Source organism: Neofelis nebulosa, chromosome 15, assembly GCF_028018385.1.
Source record: "Neofelis nebulosa isolate mNeoNeb1 chromosome 15, mNeoNeb1.pri, whole genome shotgun sequence".
NCBI classification, from domain to species: Eukaryota; Metazoa; Chordata; class Mammalia; order Carnivora; family Felidae; genus Neofelis; species Neofelis nebulosa.
In genome coordinates, this window is record NC_080796.1 from 74171168 (window position 1) to 74188813 (window position 17646).

A 17646-nucleotide genomic window follows, 5' to 3' on the forward strand; every position below is an offset into this window, starting at 1 on the left:
CGGGGGGGGGGGTAGGAGGGGCCAAACTGCAGGGCCCTGAAGTCGGAGCTCAGCCTGTCCTTTTCCATCTTTGCAGATGGTGAGGCCAGAACCTTCAATGGCTCAATTGAGCTCTGCAGAGCTGACTCCGACTCCAGCCAGAAGGTGGGTCCGCAGGAGGTGCCGGAACTGGCAGAGGGTGGGAAGGGGGGCGGCCGGGCTGTTGGCCCCTGACGCAGAGCTGTCAGGGACACGCTCCAGGGACCTTGTGTCTATGAGTGCCCATCCTTGCCTGTCTCTGCAGGATCGGAATGGAAATCAGCTGAGGGCTCCCCAGGAGGTGAGAGGGATGTGAGGAGGTATGGCAGACTGGAGGGAGGGTGTCGTGTCGGGGAGACGCTACATCGGAAAGTGTCCAAAGGTTGACTGTCCCCAAACCCACATTCAGTCGCCTTCTGGGCAGCTCTCCCACCCTGAAGCTTGGGCCCTGTCCCCACCCCCTCCTCTGTCCTCAGGAAGCGTTACAGCGATTGGTCAATCTCTATGGACTCCTGCACGGTCTCCAGGTCGGTGGGGGCGGGGAGGAGCCAGAGGCGGGGTGGGGCAGGGGTGGGGGCCCGTCAGCCTGGCCTAGGCACGCTCCCCTCCCCCCACCCCCCCACCGGGTTCCCCTACACCTGACTGTCCCCGTGCGCCCCCAGGCGGCTGTGGCCCAGCAGGACACCCTGATGGAAGCCCGCTTCCCCGAGGGCCCCGAGCGGCGGGAGAAGCTGACCCGAGCCAACTCCCGCGACGGGGAGCTCGGCCGCAGCGGGCCGGCCCCCGCGGCCCCCGACAAGCAGGCCACCGAGCTGGCCCTGCTGCAGCGTCAGCACGCGCTGCTGCAGGAGGAGCTGCGGCGCTGCCGGCGGCTGGGCGAGGAGCGCGCCACCGAGGCGGGCAGCCTGGAGGCCCGGCTCCGCGAGAGCGAGCAGGCCCGGGCCCTGCTGGAGCGCGAGGCCGAGGAGGCGCGCAGGCAGCTGGCCGCCTTGGGCCATAGCGAGCCCCCTCCGGCCGAGGCCCCCTGGGCCCGCAGGCCCCTGGACCCTCGGCGCCGCAGCCTCCCGGCCGGAGACGCCCTCTACCTGAGTTTCACGCCGCCGCAGGTAAGGAGGCCCGGAGCCAACCGGGGACTCGAGCCCGAAGGCGACCGGCCGCGGCCAGAAGCACTGGGCGCCGGCTGGGGGGCCGGGACGGGCGGTCTGGGCGGCTGGGATAGGCAGTGGGGCACAGAAGTGGGCAACTGGGGGGCTGGGACGGGCGGTCAGGGGCACAAGGCGCTCAGCGGTGCTGCCCTGGCTGAGCTCATTCCTCGGCCTGCTGCCTTTCCTGCCGGCCCGTCACAGCCCAGCCGAGGCCACGACCGCCTGGATTTGTCTGTGACCATTCGCTCTATCCATCGACCCTTTGAGGACCGAGAGAGACAGGAGCTGGGCAGCCCCGAGGAGCGGCTGCAGGACAGCAGTGACCCCGACACGGGCAGCGAGGAGGAGGGGGGCAGCCGCCTGTCCCCTCCCCATAGTCCGCGAGGTGAGGCGCAGAAGGGAAGTGGGGTGCCGCCCTTGGCTGTGTGTCCTGGGGACATGCGAGGTGACCCCTAGTTAACCTCCCAGGGCTATGGTGACTCTTGGGAGGGGCACAGAGGACACACCTGCAGCCTCTTCTGATGGTGAGCGGGTGGCGGAGCTCTAGGAAGCAAATGTAGGAGCCTCTGTCTCCTCCAGTGAGTGTGATCTCAGCCTCTTCAAGTAGAAATAGGTTTCTAAGAAAAAAAAAAAAATTCTAAGACCTTCCAAGTTCTCATAGTTTGTTCAGGAAACACAAAATAACCAAAAGCTAGTGTGCCTTTATGTAACCATCTTAAAATATTTTGTATCTTATTTGTTTATTTGTTTTTAGTTTTATTTATTTTGAGAGTGAGAGAGATGTGGGCTGGAGGGGCAGAGAGAGGGGTGGGGGAGAGAGAGAGACTCCAAGCAGGCTCTGCATTGTCAGCACAGAGCCTGATGTGGGGCTTGAACGCACAAACTGTGAGATCGTGACCTGAGCCAAAACCAAGAGTCAGATGCTTAACTGAACCCCCCGCCCCCGGAACCCCATTTAAGATTTTATTTTTAAATAATCTCTGCACCCAGCGTGGGGCCACTTGAACTCACACCCCTGAGATCGAGTCCCATGCTCCACTACTCAGCCAGCCAGGCGCCCTTATTTGTTTATCTTATTTTATTTTTAATTTTAGAGAGACAGAGGACGAGCAGGGGAGGAGCAGAGAGAGAGAGGGAGAGAGAGGGTCCCAAGCCGGCTCCACGCTGTCATTGGCAGAGGTCAATGTGGGGCAAAAGCTAGTCGGATGCTCAACCGACTGAGCCACCCAGGCGCCCCAGAGTATTTTGTATTTTATTGGCCACGCCGTATCCTCCTATCCTCAGGAAGGGAAGCAGCACACAGGTGTGGGAACATTACTTTGCTGACATGGGGCGGCGTCAGTGTAGGGGTGCAGCTGCTCGCCGAGCGGGTGCCCTCTCACTAACGCTGCCCCGTCCCCCTTTAGACTTCACCCGAATGCAGGACATCCCGGAAGAGACAGAGACTCGCGACGGGGAGCCTGTGGCTTCAGAGAGCTAAGGGGGCCCCTCCCCCGTCCTGTGCCCCCATGAAGAACACACCGAGGGAGGCAAACTCTGGGGACTCCAATCCGCCAATGATGAGGGAACATTAGAACTGCTGATTGTCCTTGCCAGCTCTTGGGCTCCTTGGACACCTGGGGCCGCTTAGGAAGCTGGAGGAATTGGGCCGCAGTGCCCCCTGGTGGCATCCAGAAGCTACACCACAGATGCCAGTTTTTCATGCCTTCTTCCCTCTACTTTAGGAAAATTTATTTATTTATTGTTTATTAGTGACGCAGGGAGTGGGGAGATTTAGAGCACCAGGGACATGGGAACCAAGCCATAGGGATCAGGGGGCCTTGTCCTGTAACACTACTGGGGTTTATTCAGGCTTAACCGTGCCGCTGCTGGGTTCTAACCCTGACGCCCCTCCTGGGCAACACCGTCTGTGAGGAGGGGCTGCACCGCAGGACCCTGCTGACCCCCCCCCCCCCAAGAGGGGCTGTGGGCAGGGCCACGCCCCCCTCCCTCCCCCTCAGCCTCGCACTGCTCTTCTCCCTTGTCCATCCTCCCGGGAGCCCCAGGGAGACCGCCTGGCTTCCGGAGCTGATGGAGGAGGGGCTGAGGTGGCCCTAACGGCTTTGTTGGGGGGGTGAGGGGAAAACCCACGGGACCAGAATGTTTTTTTGTTGTCGTTGTTTTCTTTTTTGTACCAAAGCCAACTGCACGTGTTTTGTATTTTTAAGAGATGATTTTAGGCAATTAGAAACCACAGCCTTCTATCTCCGCGTATCAGAAGAGCTTGAGGGGTGGGGGGGACCATATCCTCATCTACAGTAATGGGGGACCTATTCTGACCTCTTCTCCAGCCGTTTGGGAAAAATGTTCTAGGGTGAGTTGGGAAATCTCCGTGAAGCCTGACCTCATCCCCACCTCAGCAACCGGGACTGAAACCTCAGTGTGAATTTTGGGGATTTTTCAGTGGACCCCCAGTGCCCACCAGCCCCAGCCATTTTCTGCCAATTTGATTGTTAAAAAAAGAAAAAAGAAAAAAAAAGATAAAGCAGGGAAAATTAAAGACCTGGAACCCCACAAGGTGCTGTCTCTAGGTGTCTTCTGCCCCCCTCTTCCCCTGCCCGGGGCACTGCTGGGGGTGGGGGCAGGGGCAGGCACCAGCTGCTTCCCCCCCAACCCCCGAAGGGGCCTTTCCTCTCACAGGAAGCGGGCGTCTCACTGAAGACAGGCCACTGACAGGAGAAGCTGCCCCAGCCCGTTTTGTCATCGTGGATGTCCCCAAGCAGCGGGGTGGGGTGAGGGGCACTTGGGTTCTGGTGAAGCACCTGCCCTCCCCCCCCCCCCGCCCCCTTTGTGTGTCCTGCTCAGAAATGACGTCAGCCTGTTGCCCCCACGCCTCCCTTCCGGACACAGTTCCTGTCGGCCTGTCCCTAGAGTCACTGTGCCCCAGTTCTGTGTTGTGTCACAGCCCCCGCGCGACCTCTCCCAGAGGCAGTGAGAGATTACGTCGGTTTCAGTTCTCGGTTTCGGTTAATTTTACTTCCTGTTTCTGGTCAGTACCTGGGGCGGTGGTGGGGAGGAGGGAGGGCGGCCCGTGGCCATGCGCTGGTGCGCACGCTCGCTGGTACTCACAGGCACACGCACTGGTGGTACCCTGGCTGGCACAGCGGAAGGCCTCCGCTGAGGAGAGGAACTGAAATCAGCTGGGGGGCCGGCTTGGGGCCGCACCTCCGTCCTGGACATCTGGCCCACGGCATCCGGCCTTTGGCGAGTGCTGTCTCCGCTGTTCTGGGACCTGAGGTGGGCAGGTGCCCAAGGGAAGGTTGCCCGGCCGGGATGCCGGAGCCAGCCCTCCACTTCCCCCCTGAGCACCGGCTTCTAGTGTGCTGCCTCCTTGGCTGGGGTCTGGGTCCCAAACCTGTTAGGGGCCAGCGTCGGGGTGTGTGTGTGGGGGGGGTGGTGATAGTGTCAGGCCAAGAGAGGGCAGTGCGGGCTCCTCCAATGTCACACAGCCAGTGAGGGATGCTGGTCAGGGGGAAGGGGAGACCTGGAGCCCCAGAGCCCAGAGTGGATGTGGGGAAGCCCATGGCTCATGAGGACAGCACTGGTGTATTCCCAGCAGCACTGGCCCTCTGCCACCTCTTGGCCCTGAGACCTGATGTCCACCCCTCTCTGACCTGGCTGCTCCCGTAGATGAGTCTTGCAGCTTTCCGGGTTCTGCCCGCGGTGCCCTCCCTAAGCCCTTCTTCTGGAACACAGTCAGCGCCTGTCCTCCCCACGGCAGGTTCGAAGCTCTCTGGCCGCTTACTGCAGGGAGCCAGGGCCCAGCTTCTCACCAGTGCCTGCCTTCCACTGCATGGAGTGCCCAGCTGGCGAGCGGGCCCTCCTCGCTGCCCCTCCCCTGCCTCTCCCACCCCTCTCCTCTCCAAGGTTAGATGCACATGGTCCCTCATCTCCGACTGGGGCCTGTTTAATTCAGTATTTACCAGGGCACCTGGGTGGTGCAGTCGGTTTACCGTCCAGCTTTGGCTCAGGTCATGATCTCGTGGTTCCTGGGTTCAGGCCCCGCGTCCGGCTCTGTACTGATGGTCCAGAGCCTGGAACCTATTTCAGATTCTGTGTCTCCCCCCTCTTTGCGCCCCTCCTCCATTCGCATTCTTTCTCTCTCTCTTAAAAACAACCATGAAAAGAAAAAGAATTCGGCAAGGTGCATGCTCTCTAAAAAAAAAAAAAAAAAACAAAACCAAAACTGAAGAGAATAATAAACTCAGTATTTACCTCCAGGCCCCATTAGCACAGATGCCCCCTGGGAGCCAATATCCCAGCAAAGCCATCAGAGGAGCTGCAGGGGTGGCGAGAGGGGAGGATTTTCCATCCTGAATTGACTGGGAACAGGATTTCCTATCCTGACAGACATGAACCAGTTTAAACATCAAAAGGAGGAAACTAAACATCAAGCACCTAATTAAATGTCGTTAACATGGCTTAATGTCCTGCCGTGGCTCTGGGTCCTTGGGAGGCCAGAGTGCTCTCCCGTATCACTGCTGGGTCTCCATGGATATGGAAACCAGGGGCCAATCCCTCACTCAGTTCCTTTCTTTTTTTTTCTTTTTTTTTTTTTTCCGGTCTCTCTCTCTTTTTCTGTTGCTCTATACTCACCACGGAGCTTGAACTCACGACCCTGAGATCAAGAGTCCTGGGCTCTTCCAACTGAGCCAGCCAGGCAGCTCTCTCAGTTCTTCATGTAAAACTTCCATTTCACTCCAGAGCATGTAAACATTATCCCAAACGAGCCATCTCTGGCTGTGGGTCCCTGTCTCCCTGCTGCCGCCTGTTCCTTCTTTTCCTCCTCTTTCTTCTCTCTGATTCCATTTTACATGAAGTATAAGAACAATAGCCAACACACGACTTCAGGTACCGTTGAATCCTCAACACCCCACTCTACAGATGTGAAAAACAGTAGAGACAAGTCACTTACTGAGGTCCCTCCGCTGGTTAGCGTCAGAGCTAGGATGTGATTCTGGGTGCTTTGATCCTCTGAGCTGCACACTTGGGACAGGAGGGAGGGACACCCTCACGAGCCTCCGACTCTCTGGTTCCCACTTCTCTGGACGTACCTGCAGCCCCCTCTTCTCCCAGTCCCTCCCCATCTCTCTCCTCCCTATGCCCCACCCACATCCTTGCCTTCTCCCCACTTCTCCCTCCAAATCCTGGTTTAACGATGGACACACAGGGTGTTTACACTTGGGCCTGGGCTGGTGCCAGAGACCAGCGGGACTCACGCAGGGCATCCCCCTGCCCGAGGACCCCGCTTTCTCAGCTGAGGTCTGCAGGCCCCAGGTTTCTCTGGGCACCACTGGGATGCTGTACGGTGGAGATGGCCAGGGGGAGGGCACTTTTGGCTCTGGCACCAGAGAGCAAGGGTACACCCTATTTGGGGTGAGGGTAGGCGTGTCGGGGAGGGCAGACAGAGGGAAACAGGTGCTGGTGTGTTGACCTCTGACCCCTTAGTCTAGGACCCTTGGGAATTTTCCTGAGAATGCTCACAAAAGGCAGAAACGGGGCAACTGAACCAGAGGCGGCAGCGTCCAGACAGTCGTGGATGATACAGGTTATTCTCCAACCTTCCTCCTTCCCCTTGTCCTACCCATACCTCCAGGTGAGCAAAGACCTAAGCTCCCCCACGTGACCCCACATTCCACCACACCCAGAAGAGATCAGAGACTCCCAGAGGGTGCCGCAGCCCACACCAGCAATCCCTAGGGTGCAGGGTTCTGTCCCTGGCGGAGCCCAGAAAAGGAGGGTAGGGTGTTCAACACCCTCCCCCCAGGTGTCCCTTTGTCCAAGTCGGTGGCCATGGTAGAAGGACCTCTCTCCTGGCAGAGTGCTCTCCCCCCACCACCTGCCTATGGTCTTTAGGGCCCCCAGTTCCAGCCGGCCCGGGCCCTAGGGTCGCAGCCTTGCTCACAGATCACTGAAGGCATCTGCCAGGGCCCATCAGGCTCCTGCCTCAGGACGGCACGGGGTTCAGGCAGCTGTTGCCGTGTGGTGACAGGGAAGACGGGGGTATGGATGGCGTAGACAGATGCTATCCCAGAGCACCAGGTCAGACGTCACCAGCACTCCATGAGAGTGTCCAGGTGGTTGGGGAAGCGGCAGAGGAAGAAAGAGGCCTCCAGGGTAGGGACACAGTGGGCCACGCCCCTGCCACTCTGCCGTTGCCCAGCGACAGCAGCAGCCCGTGGTAGCCAGGGGACCCGGGGACCACGAAAGCCAGCCCCCCCCCGGCCAGTACCTGCCGTGGCAGTGCAGCGGACAGACGGGTGCCCCACACCTCACCCTCGGCCCCAAAACAGCCGTGGGCACCGTCACCAGGACGGCCACCATCCACACCGCCAGGGTGGCCATGCAGGGCCAGGAAAGCGAGAGGCGGGTGCCTGGTCCGGCAGCCACGGCCACCATGCGCCGGGGGTGAGGGGGACGCTGGCGCAGACGTGGAGGACAGTGGCCTTCGGGGCCATCTTGCAGAGGGCACTTCGGGCCGGCGGAAGTCCAGGGCGGACTCAGGTGCCCAGAAGGGGAGAGTGAGGGCGGCCCCAGGCCCGCCAGGGCCAGGTTGAAGACAAAAGTGTCGGAAGGGGGCCGGGGGCTCGCCAGGCACGGCTCCCAGCACCCACAGCACCACCAGGTTTCCCTGCAAGCCGGCCGCCCCCACAGACCCATGCGTCGGGGCGACCGTGACCCTCGGGGCTAGGAACTGGCCTCGGGGGCAGCGGGGCCGAGCTGCTGGGGTGCAGGCGCCTCCCTCGGGGCCTGAGCGGCCGCGAGCCACGCCCCCGCCACGCCCCCGCCGGGGACCGGGGAAGGGACAGGCTGCGCCCCACCCTCCGCCGGTCTTGGAGGGGCCACCGGATGGGAGCGCCGGCCGCCCGCCGGGGCAGGTGCGAGGGCCGGTGTGCACCTGTGAGCGGTAAGGGCTCTACCGGGTAGAGAGGAGGGGGGACAAAGGGGAGTCAGCCACTGGGGAGGGCAGACCCAAGCCTCCGCGCAGGGCGAGGGCCAGGGGTACCCCGTCTGAGGGATGACAGGAGCCAAACTTGGAGCCCCCTCCTTTCCTGACCTGGTGCGGGGACCCCCTTCTCTGCAGAAAGTGCTGTCTTGGGGCCTGGGGGCAGGGGTGGGGTGGGCACGAGGGCACGGAATCCGGATGGTTCTGGAGTTCCAGGTCTGCTCCTCACTGGCTGTGTGACTTGGGTAAGTCACTTCACTCTCCTGAGCCTCCGCTTTCTTGTTAGCATTTTCAGACAGAAGGTTCTGCTCCACAGGACTGGCGTGATTCAATGAGATAAAGCATGTCAGGAAGCACTTTGTAGGTTGCTCTTTGTGTGATGATTATTATTTCAAAGGAAAATTTGAGGTGTTCTGCTGGAAAGGAGCGGGGTGCAGCACAGCTATCTGTTGTCACCATGCCCAGGGAAGGGTGCCAACTAAAACACGGGTCGGAATTCATGGCAGCAAGTGACCTTGAGGCTAAGGGCTGGGAGAGAAAGTGGGGGAGTCACAGCTTCCTGTTCATCGCCCCCTCCCGGAGCACAGCCTGTGGGGACCTGAGTGGCCCGCCCTCAGCGCTGCTCCTGAGTCTGAAGCTGTCCTGCCAGCCTGTCACCCCCTGCCGTTTCACCCTTTCCTGCTCTAGTCTGTGGAGTCAGAGGCCAGCGGGACCCCCACCCTCTCCTCCAATCCCCGAGCCCATGTCAGAGACGCATGGATCCTGAGATACACCCGCACCCACACCTCATCCTGTCTCCCCGTGATCTCAGTCCTAACTGGTAGAAGTGCCTCACTGGGTCTTCCCCTTTTGTGCCCATACCCGTATCCTTTGCAAAATGTGCTGTGATGGGGAAAAAGAGAAGGTGGGAGGTGCGTAGGTAAGAGAGGGCTTTCTTTCAAGCGCTCCAAAACATTCAACACCTTCCTGCCCTCTGCCAGCTAATTAAGATGCTTGAACTCCAATTCCCTTGGAGTGCTGGGGAGGAGAAGGGCCCTTCTGGAACACCAATCAGCAGTGGGTGTGATGAACCTCCAGGAGAGACCCAGACTGGGCGCCAGCATGTTTGGGTCATTCAGCAAGGGGTGGGTATGGAGTGGGTGGCAGAAGGGACATACTGAGCCCAAGTTCAGGTGAGCCCCACAGGCCACCTGCTGGCCTTAGGGACTGTTCCTGGGTGCCTCTGTGCCAGTCCCTCTCTGTGTCAGGGCCATGTGTATTCTTCCAGCCACCCAGCAGCACGATGGATGGCCGTGAACTGGTCAGTGCATTGGACTTATTTTCTCTTTGATGGAGAACAGAAGTGGGTCAGAATTCCAGGGTTCTGCTACCCACTTTTAAAAATATTTTTGTTATTTTTAAAATTTTACTTCTTTTTGAGAGAGAGACTGCGAGAAGAGGGGAGGGACAGAGAGAGAGGGAGACAGAGGATCCCAAGCAGGCTCCACGCCGTCAGCACAGAGCCCCATGTGGGGTTCAAACTCATGAACCGCGAGATCACGACCTGAGCCGAAGTCTGAGGCTTAACCGGCTGAGCCACCCAGGCGTCCCTGAAATATCTGGTCCTCTGATCGTTTGGTCTTTATTCATTTCTAATCTGAGTCCTTTCCTTGTTCTGACACTAGCAGCACCCGTGGTCACAAAGAGAGGTGATGCCACCAGCTGGCTCATCTAAGAACTTCACTTTGGATCCTTTTATTTTTTTTAATTTTTTAGTTCAGGTGTTCATTCATTCATTCATTCATTCACTCACTGTCCACAGCATTTCTTGAACCCTTATTATGTGTCAGGCCCTGTGCTAGACGCAGGGGAGACCAATAAAAAGAAATATATGGTCTTCTCATGTACTTTCTGAGATGGTTGGGATCGCGAAGATCACCTAATTCAACTTCTCTTTTAATAAGGAGAGAAAGTCGGTTAAGCATCCGACTCTTGATGTCGGCTCAGGTCCTGATCTCACAGTTCCTGAGTCTGAGCCCTGAGTCAGGCTCTGCGCTGACAGAGGCCTGCTTGGGATTCTCTCTCCCTGTCTTTCTCTTCCCTTCCCCGCTCTCACTCTCTCTTTCTCAAAGTAAATAAACATTGTTTTTTTAATGTTTACTTAGTTTTGAGAGAGAGAGACACACACACAGAGTGTGAGTGGGTGAGGGGCAGAGAGAGGGAGACAACAGAATCCGAATCAGGCTCCGGGCTCTGAGCTGTCAGCACAGAGCCCGATGCGAGGCTTGAACTCACAAACCGCGAGATCCTGACCTGAGTCAAAGTCGGACACTCAACCGACTGAGCCACCAGGTACCTCACAAAATAAATAAACATTTAAAAAACGGGAAGGAGAGAAAGTGAGTTGCCCAAGGCCACCAGAGAACTCGTGGCAGAGTCAGGACGTGAGATGAAAGTCTCTTGACTTCTCGAATCTAGCGCTCTCCAAGACATCACGAAACCCTTTAGGCATTTCTTTCCCCCTATAATCTCTACCCCCTTCTGCAGGGCCCCAAGCGCCAGGCCCTGCCCTTGGGACACTCCTAGTCTTCAAGGGAGACAGCACCAGGATGTGGATGGATGGACAATAGCCAACTCCTCTCCAGACGGTCTTTGTACACAACTGCCGGGAGACGGGAGGACCCGGATCCCATGAAAGGATTTCGTTATTCCTCGCGTTCCTATTATCCTCTGAAGCCAGCCTTTACCAGCCGGTTTTCTATCTCAGTTGGAGTCCCAGGACATGCAGTGGTAGATTATGGCATCTGCCTTACATAAGAAGGACTTCTGGGGACTGGGCCTGCCCCTCAGTCACCAGCTTTAGCCCACACGTCTCTCCAGCCCCACACCCCTGCGCGTGCACTCCCAAATCTTGGTAAAGGGGAACGGGAGGCAGGAGGGACAGAACTACTCCCCATCGCCCAGGCCCCCAGAGCAGGAGAAGGGAGCTCTGCATTTGCACTTGTGGTAGAGACAGATGTTCCAGATGCTCCGGGGATGATAGATGGTAGGAGCAGGACACCTGACCCTAATCCAGACCCCCCCCCACGTCCCCCCCCCCCTCGCCAACCACCTTGCCACACCTCCCCATGTCTGCAGAGACTCACTGCAGTTTCAGTAAGGGGCATGGGAAGCTTCAAGGTTCGTGGGCAAGTTCCAGATCAATCTCTCTCTCTCAACTTTATATTTGGGAATAGTCTTAGACTTACAGAAAAATTGCAAAGGCAGAGATAGAGATCTGTCTTTCATTGTCCACATTAAAATGAAACTGGCAGAGCATCAAAAATAAAAATAAAAATCTTAGGGATAAATGTGACAAAAGACGTGCAATCCGGTACACTGAAAACTACGAAATGCTGCCATGAGAAATTAAAGAAGACCTAAATAGGGGTGTCTGGCTGGCTCAGTTGGTAGAGCAGTTGACTCTTGATCATGAGTCATGAGTTTGAGCCCCACTTTGGGTGCAGAGATTACTTAAGGAAAAGGAAGGAAGGAAGGAAGGAAGGAAGACCTAAATAAACGGAGCGGTATAAATGAGTTCATGTGCTGCAAGACTCAACGAGATATCACTTCTCCTTATAATTGGTATGTAGATTTAATGCAATTCTAATAAAAACTCTAGCAGGCCTTTTTAAAAATAGAAATTGACAAGCAGATTCAGAAATTCATATGGAAACACAAAGAGCCAAACGATTTTGTAGAATCGCCAAAACAATTTTGCAAAAAGGTAAAGTTGGTGTACTCAAACTATAGCAACAGTAGTCAAGACGGTGTGGTACCAGCAAAAGGACAAACGTCAGTGCAGCAGAACCGGGAGTCCTGAAATAGACCCACACGCTTATGGCCACTTGGATTTTGACAAAGGTGCAAAGAAAGTCATTGAAGAATGCACAGTCTTTTCAACAAATGCTCATGTAACAGTTGAATATCCACAGTAAAAAAAAAGAGTGTGTACAAGAGACCTCCAATCCCTACCTCACACCATGCACGAAAATGAACTCAGAGGATCATAGATCCAAATGTAAAACCTAAAACCCCAAAACTTCTACCAGAAAACAAAGGAGAAAATTTGTGGCCTTAGGTCGGGCAAAGATTTCTAAGATACATCAGAAACATAATCTACAAAAGCAAAAGCTGATAAATTGGACTTCATCGAAATTGAGAACTTCTGCTCTTTGAGAAACACTGTGAAGAAAATGAAAAGACAAGCCACAGACTGAAAGAAAACATTTGCAGACCAGAGATCCGATAAAGGATGTATCTAGAATACCTAAAGAGCTCTTGGGGCTAAGCCCGGGTGGCTTAGTAGGTTAAGCGGCTGACTTTGGCTCAGGTCGTGATCTCATGGTTTGTGCTGTCAGCACAGAGCCTGCTTCAGGTCCCTGTCCCCATTTCTCTCTGCCTCTCCCCTTCCCCCCTTTCTCTCACAGATAAAAAAATAAACATTAAAAAATTTCAGTAGTAAGAAAACAACTTTATTTTTCAAATGGGCAAAGGATTTGAGCAGATACTTCATCAAAGATGATGTGGGGATACCAAAGCGGCCCCGAGAAGATGCTGGACAGCATCGGCCATTAGGGAAATGCAAACTCAAACCACGATGAGCTGTAACGCATCCCTCGGAGGATGTCTAAGATGAAAAACTGCCCACAGCAAGTGCTAGCAAGGAAGTGGCGGGAACGTAAAATGATATAATCGCTTGGCAAAACAACTCAAGGGTTTCTCGGGGGGGGGCGTCTGGGTGGCTCAGTTGGTTGAGCGTCCCACTTCGGCTCGGGTCACGATCCTGTGGTTCGTGAGTTCGAGCCCAAACCAAGTCGGTGTTTTCTTAAAAAGTTAAACATATGCTTCATATGTCCTAGGCATCCCGCTCCCAGGCACTTAGGCTGAGAAATCAGGGTATACGTTCACATGAAGACTTGTACGCCAGTGTTCACAGACGCTTCATTTGACGTAGCTTCACGCGGACGACAAGTCAAATGGATGAGCTGCTTACGCGTCAGGTGAGTGGGAAGCCAACAGTGGGAAGTTCGTACAGTGGGGTGCCAGCCAGCACCGAAGCAGGGTGCGTCCTTGTGCACAAGGACAGCACGGAGGAAAGAGTCCTGGTGGCCGCCAGGCCGGGGCCGCTGTCCCTCCCCGGCATCTCCACCGTTTGCTCAGCACCACTGCCCCGTCCACCCCACCGCCAGGTCCTGCCCGCGCAGCCTCCAGGCTTTGCAGCGTGTTCCTCCTCGCGGCGCAGCCTCCACTTGCTCCGGGCGAGGCTCGCCCTCGTGTCCCCCCTGGGTTGCCCAGGGGCTCTGAGTACCTGCACCCCCCTCTCAGATCCGCCCCACGGCTCACTCCCTTCCTCCGGGGTTTTCCGCAGGCCTCCTTTACTGCAAAGAACAGAGATTGCCCTGAGCTGCCTCCAGTGATGAAACACGTTCAAAGGGAAGGATGATGTCGGTTACGCCAGGATGCTCGAAAACCCTCACCCTTGCCCCACCCGTCCTCACCTCCGCTTTCCTTCCTCTGCTGCAGCAGGCAGCACGGAAGAGTAGAGCCAGGGGCGCCCAGCGGGCTCAGGGTACAGCGTGCGGCACTTAACCTCAGGGTAGTGAGTTCCAGCCCCGTGCTCGTCGTGGAGCCCAGTTAAAATTAAGAAAGAAAGAGTAGGTCCAGAGGTGCGATTTTAGAGTTTGAGCAGACCCGACTGGACTCGGGAAATAACGGGAAGACGCTACGGCCTTCAGGAAGCAATGTTTATTCTTTCACTTTTCATGTGGTTCCTGCTGCTGCATCTCTGCACGGACCAGTTCCTCTGCCTGGTCAGAGCCCAACGCAGTCCCCTGCGCCCTGACACAGCACAAGTGACAACCTTTCACAACCACAGTTCTCTGGGTCCAAAAATCCTCGGGAAAGACTGTCTTCTCTTTCCTTATTAAAAAAAAAAAAAAAAATTTTAGGGGCACCTGGGTGGCTCAGTGGGTTGAGTTTCGGACTTTGGCTCGGGTCACGACCTCGCGGTTCATGGGTTGAGCCCCGCGTCGGGCTCTGTGCCGACAGCTCAGAGCCTGGAGCCTGCTTCGGATTCTGGGTCTCCCTCTCTCTCTGCCCCTCCCGCGCTTGCACCTTGTCTCTCTCTCTCTCATAAATAGACATTAAAATTTTTTAAAAAACAATTTTTAAGGGGCGCCCGGGTGGCTCAGTCGGTTGAGCATGTCTGACTTCCGCTCAGGTCATGATCTCACGGCTTCGTGAGTTCAAGTCCTGCATCGGGCTTCATGCTGATGGTGCAGAGCCTGCTTGGGATTCTCTCTCTCTCCCTCTCTCTCTGCCCCTTCCCCCGCTCGCACCTTGTCTCTCTCTCTCTCATAAATAAATAAACTTCGGAAAATTAAAAAAAAAAAAGAGCTTTTAAAAAAAGTTTATTTATTTATTGAGAGAGAGTGCCCTCTGCCAGCGCAGAGCCTGATGCGGGTGAGATTGTGACCCAAACCAAGATCAAGAGTTGGAAGCCTAACCAGCTAAGCCACCCAAGTGCCCCCCCTCCCCCCCACTAAACCAAGAATGTTCTTTAAAAACAAGAGCATTCTTATGTAACCTCAGTGCGATGATCAAAATCAACAAAGTAACAATGCTACAATATTATCTAGTCTAGAAACCTCACCGAGATGCTGCTAAATGTCCCCTGTAACATCTTTTATAACAAAAGAAAGCTCAGACGTGAGTAACATTCAGTTCTCATCTCCTTGCAGTCGCCTTGAATCGGGAACAGTTCCTCAGGTTTTGTATTTCATGACATTTTTAAATGTTACATATTTTTAAAGAGTAAAAGTTATTTGTGTAACATCCCTTGGTTTGGGTTTGTCTGATATTTCCCACGATTAGGCTCATGTATTTTTAAGGAGTAAAGTTTAGTTGTATAACGTTTCTCAACTTGGGTTTGTCTACTATTTCCTTATGCTTGGACTCGGGCTATAACATTTTTGGCACTGTGTTCATTTAAGAGCATCCCTCAGGAGGTGCGTGCCACCTGTCGCTCGTGACGGAAGTTAACATCTTCCATCACCGAGTTAAGGTGGTATCTGTGAGGTTTCTCCCCTAGGAAGGTACCATTCTCCCCCTGCCTTTTTTTTAAAGTTTATTTATTTATTTTGAGAGAAAGAGAGAAAGAGAAAGGGAGAGAGAGAGCAGGGGAAGGGCAGAGAGAGAGGGAGACAGAGAGTTCTAGGCAGGCTCCAGGCTCCGAGCTGTCAGTACAGAGCCCAGCGCGGGGCTCGAACTCGCGAACCGGAACATCAGGATCTGAGGCGAAACCAAGACTGGGATGCTTGACCGACTGAGCCACCCAGGTGCCCCCGAGTTCTTCCTTTTGTAACTAATGAATAAATGTCTTGTGAGGAGCTGCTCTGCGACCATGTGACTGTCCTGTTACTCCTCTTACTTTGACCCACTGTCTTTAGGATCCATTGCTGATTCCTGCCTGCATCACTTATCACTAAAACAGCTGCCAAACGGTGATTTTGAGGATGTTAAAGCCATAGCCTTTTCCTGACAGGTGTTATTTCTCTAGGACACTTAGTCCTGTAGGACTTTGTTGCCCGGCAGGAACGCACGCCAGAATTTTGCCCATCCCCCGCTCTGCTGCTCAGGACTCTGAGGAGACCTGCATCTGAGAAGGACCATTACAGATTACGGATCACCTCCAAGCCCACTGGTTGTAACCCTGGGAAAGGTCACGATCTGGTGGGGCAGTGCTGCTCTGAGGTGTGTGTGATAAGCCGAGATGTCAGGGGTTTCCCTGCTTCCTCGGGCTCCCCCAGAAATCCACACTCGGTGGTCAGGAGCCTCGTTGTGGCCAATCAGTGCATTAGCTTCAGTCACAAATACTTAGTATGGCAAGGAATTCGGTGTGGACTAGAATTTGAGGAGAAAAGGATTAATTTCCCTGGATCTGACCGTAAGTACTTTCAGAAGACAGGAATAAAGAGTTTTCTCTAACGGGATTACATAACTGCACTTTTTCTCCCTGTGCCTTTTCAGCAGAGGAGAAAATGTTGATCTCTTTTGGGACTGTGCTTTCCCTGAGGCTCTGAGGAATCATCAATACACTTTACTAACCTCCTATTTTGCTAAGGGGACCTCCAGAGCCTGACCCGGTCTCCCAGCTGGGCCTTGTCGCAGCTGACCTCGCAGTGGGAAGGGCTCACCAGCTCCCGACAGCTCCACAGTCCCACCAAGAGGCGATTTACCCACATCCTTTCTGGTGGGGCGTGCCCCAGAGGCTTCCTGAGGCCAGCTCAGGTGCACAGCGGCGAGGGGACCCTGTAGTACTTTAAGCTACACTGGGGGAAACCTCTCAGCGGTCAAGGACACAGCACTAAGTACAGGCAGGCCTCACAGAGGCTAGATCTGGGGCTCTACACGCCGCCTCGTCTTTTTTTTTTTTTTTTAAACAACCTTTTATTATTTTTTATTTTTTAAAATTTATTTTGAGAAAGTGAGAGTGAGTGAGTGAGCAGAAGGGCAGAGAGAGAGAGAGAGAGAGAGAGAGAGAGAGAATCCCAAGCAGGCTCTGCACTGTCGGCACAGAGCCTGATGCAGGGCTCGAACCCACAAATCATGAGATCATGACCTGAGCCAAAGCCAAGAGTCAGATGCTCAACCCACTGAGCCACCCAGGTGCCCCAAACCACCTCCTTTTGAACAGCTGTTCCATTCCTCTCTTTCTTGATGGATTTCCCTTGTAAGAAGGTGACAAAAGTTACAAAGCTATTTTTAGAAGTGCCAGAAGAATTCCTCAATTGGAAATCCTTTTGTTTGGAGAAATTACTCCAAGTGTCAGAGGTAGAAGGTGGTGCCCCAAAGGCCAGGGGTGCACTGCCGGAGAGCTGGTGCAAGCCCACCATCATTCTTTCCTCCTTCCTGCTGCGGGGGAGGACCGGGCCCAGACTGCGAAATCCACTTTGGCATCTTCCAAGTTTGGGCTGATCTACCTGCCCTGGACACAGGAAGGGGCCGGGGGGGGGGGGGCACCTGGGTGACTCAGCCGGTTAAGTGTACGACTTCGGCTCAGGTCATAATCATGTGGTTCGTGAGTTCAAGCCCAGCGTCCGGCTCTGTGCTGACAGCTGGGAGCCTGCAGTCGGCTTCGGATTGTGTCTCCTTCTCTCTCTGCCCCTCCCCCACTCACACTCTGTCTCTCTCTCTCTCAAAAATACATAAAATGTAAAAAAAAAAAATTTCCAAGGAAAGACAGAAGTGGTGACTATCCATTCTAAATGAATGGATAAACTGGCCTATCCACACAATGGAACATTATCTGGCCGTAATAAGGAATGAAGCACTGACACACGCTACCGCATGCACGAACCTTGAAAACAAGATGCTCAGTGAAAGAAGTCAGACACTAAAGGTCACATATCCTATGGTTCCATTGTGTGAAATGTTCAGAATAGGCAATTCCAGAGAGACAGAAAGTAGATTGGCGGT

General features: G+C 54.9%; 1 protein-coding gene and 1 long non-coding RNA gene across 16 annotated transcripts in view; both read left to right on the plus strand.

Moving 5' to 3' along the window:
- The window catches only part of ARHGEF2 (Rho/Rac guanine nucleotide exchange factor 2), a 38327-nt gene extending 34608 nt beyond the window's left edge, over nt 1-3719 (plus strand). For 13 of the 15 annotated variants that reach the window (XM_058701864.1, XM_058701868.1, XM_058701874.1 and 10 more), the window contains 6 exons: nt 77-144; nt 284-319; nt 495-545; nt 681-1124; nt 1365-1548; nt 2570-3719. In XM_058701864.1, coding sequence (XP_058557847.1) covers nt 77-144; nt 284-319; nt 495-545; nt 681-1124; nt 1365-1548; nt 2570-2643 — 857 coding nt within the window. In that variant the 3' untranslated portion in view covers nt 2644-3719. The remainder of the gene's footprint in view (nt 1-76; nt 145-283; nt 320-494; nt 546-680; nt 1125-1364; nt 1549-2569) is intronic. The other 2 variants (XM_058701865.1, XM_058701870.1) reach the window with 1 other exon arrangement.
- A 4422-nt stretch (nt 3720-8141) lies between these two features.
- On the plus strand, nt 8142-16160 carry LOC131496376 (uncharacterized). Its single transcript, XR_009254467.1, has 2 exons — nt 8142-8393; nt 13029-16160. It is a non-coding gene; the product is annotated as an uncharacterized LOC131496376 (long non-coding RNA).
- The last annotated feature ends 1486 nt before the right edge of the window (nt 16161-17646 follow it).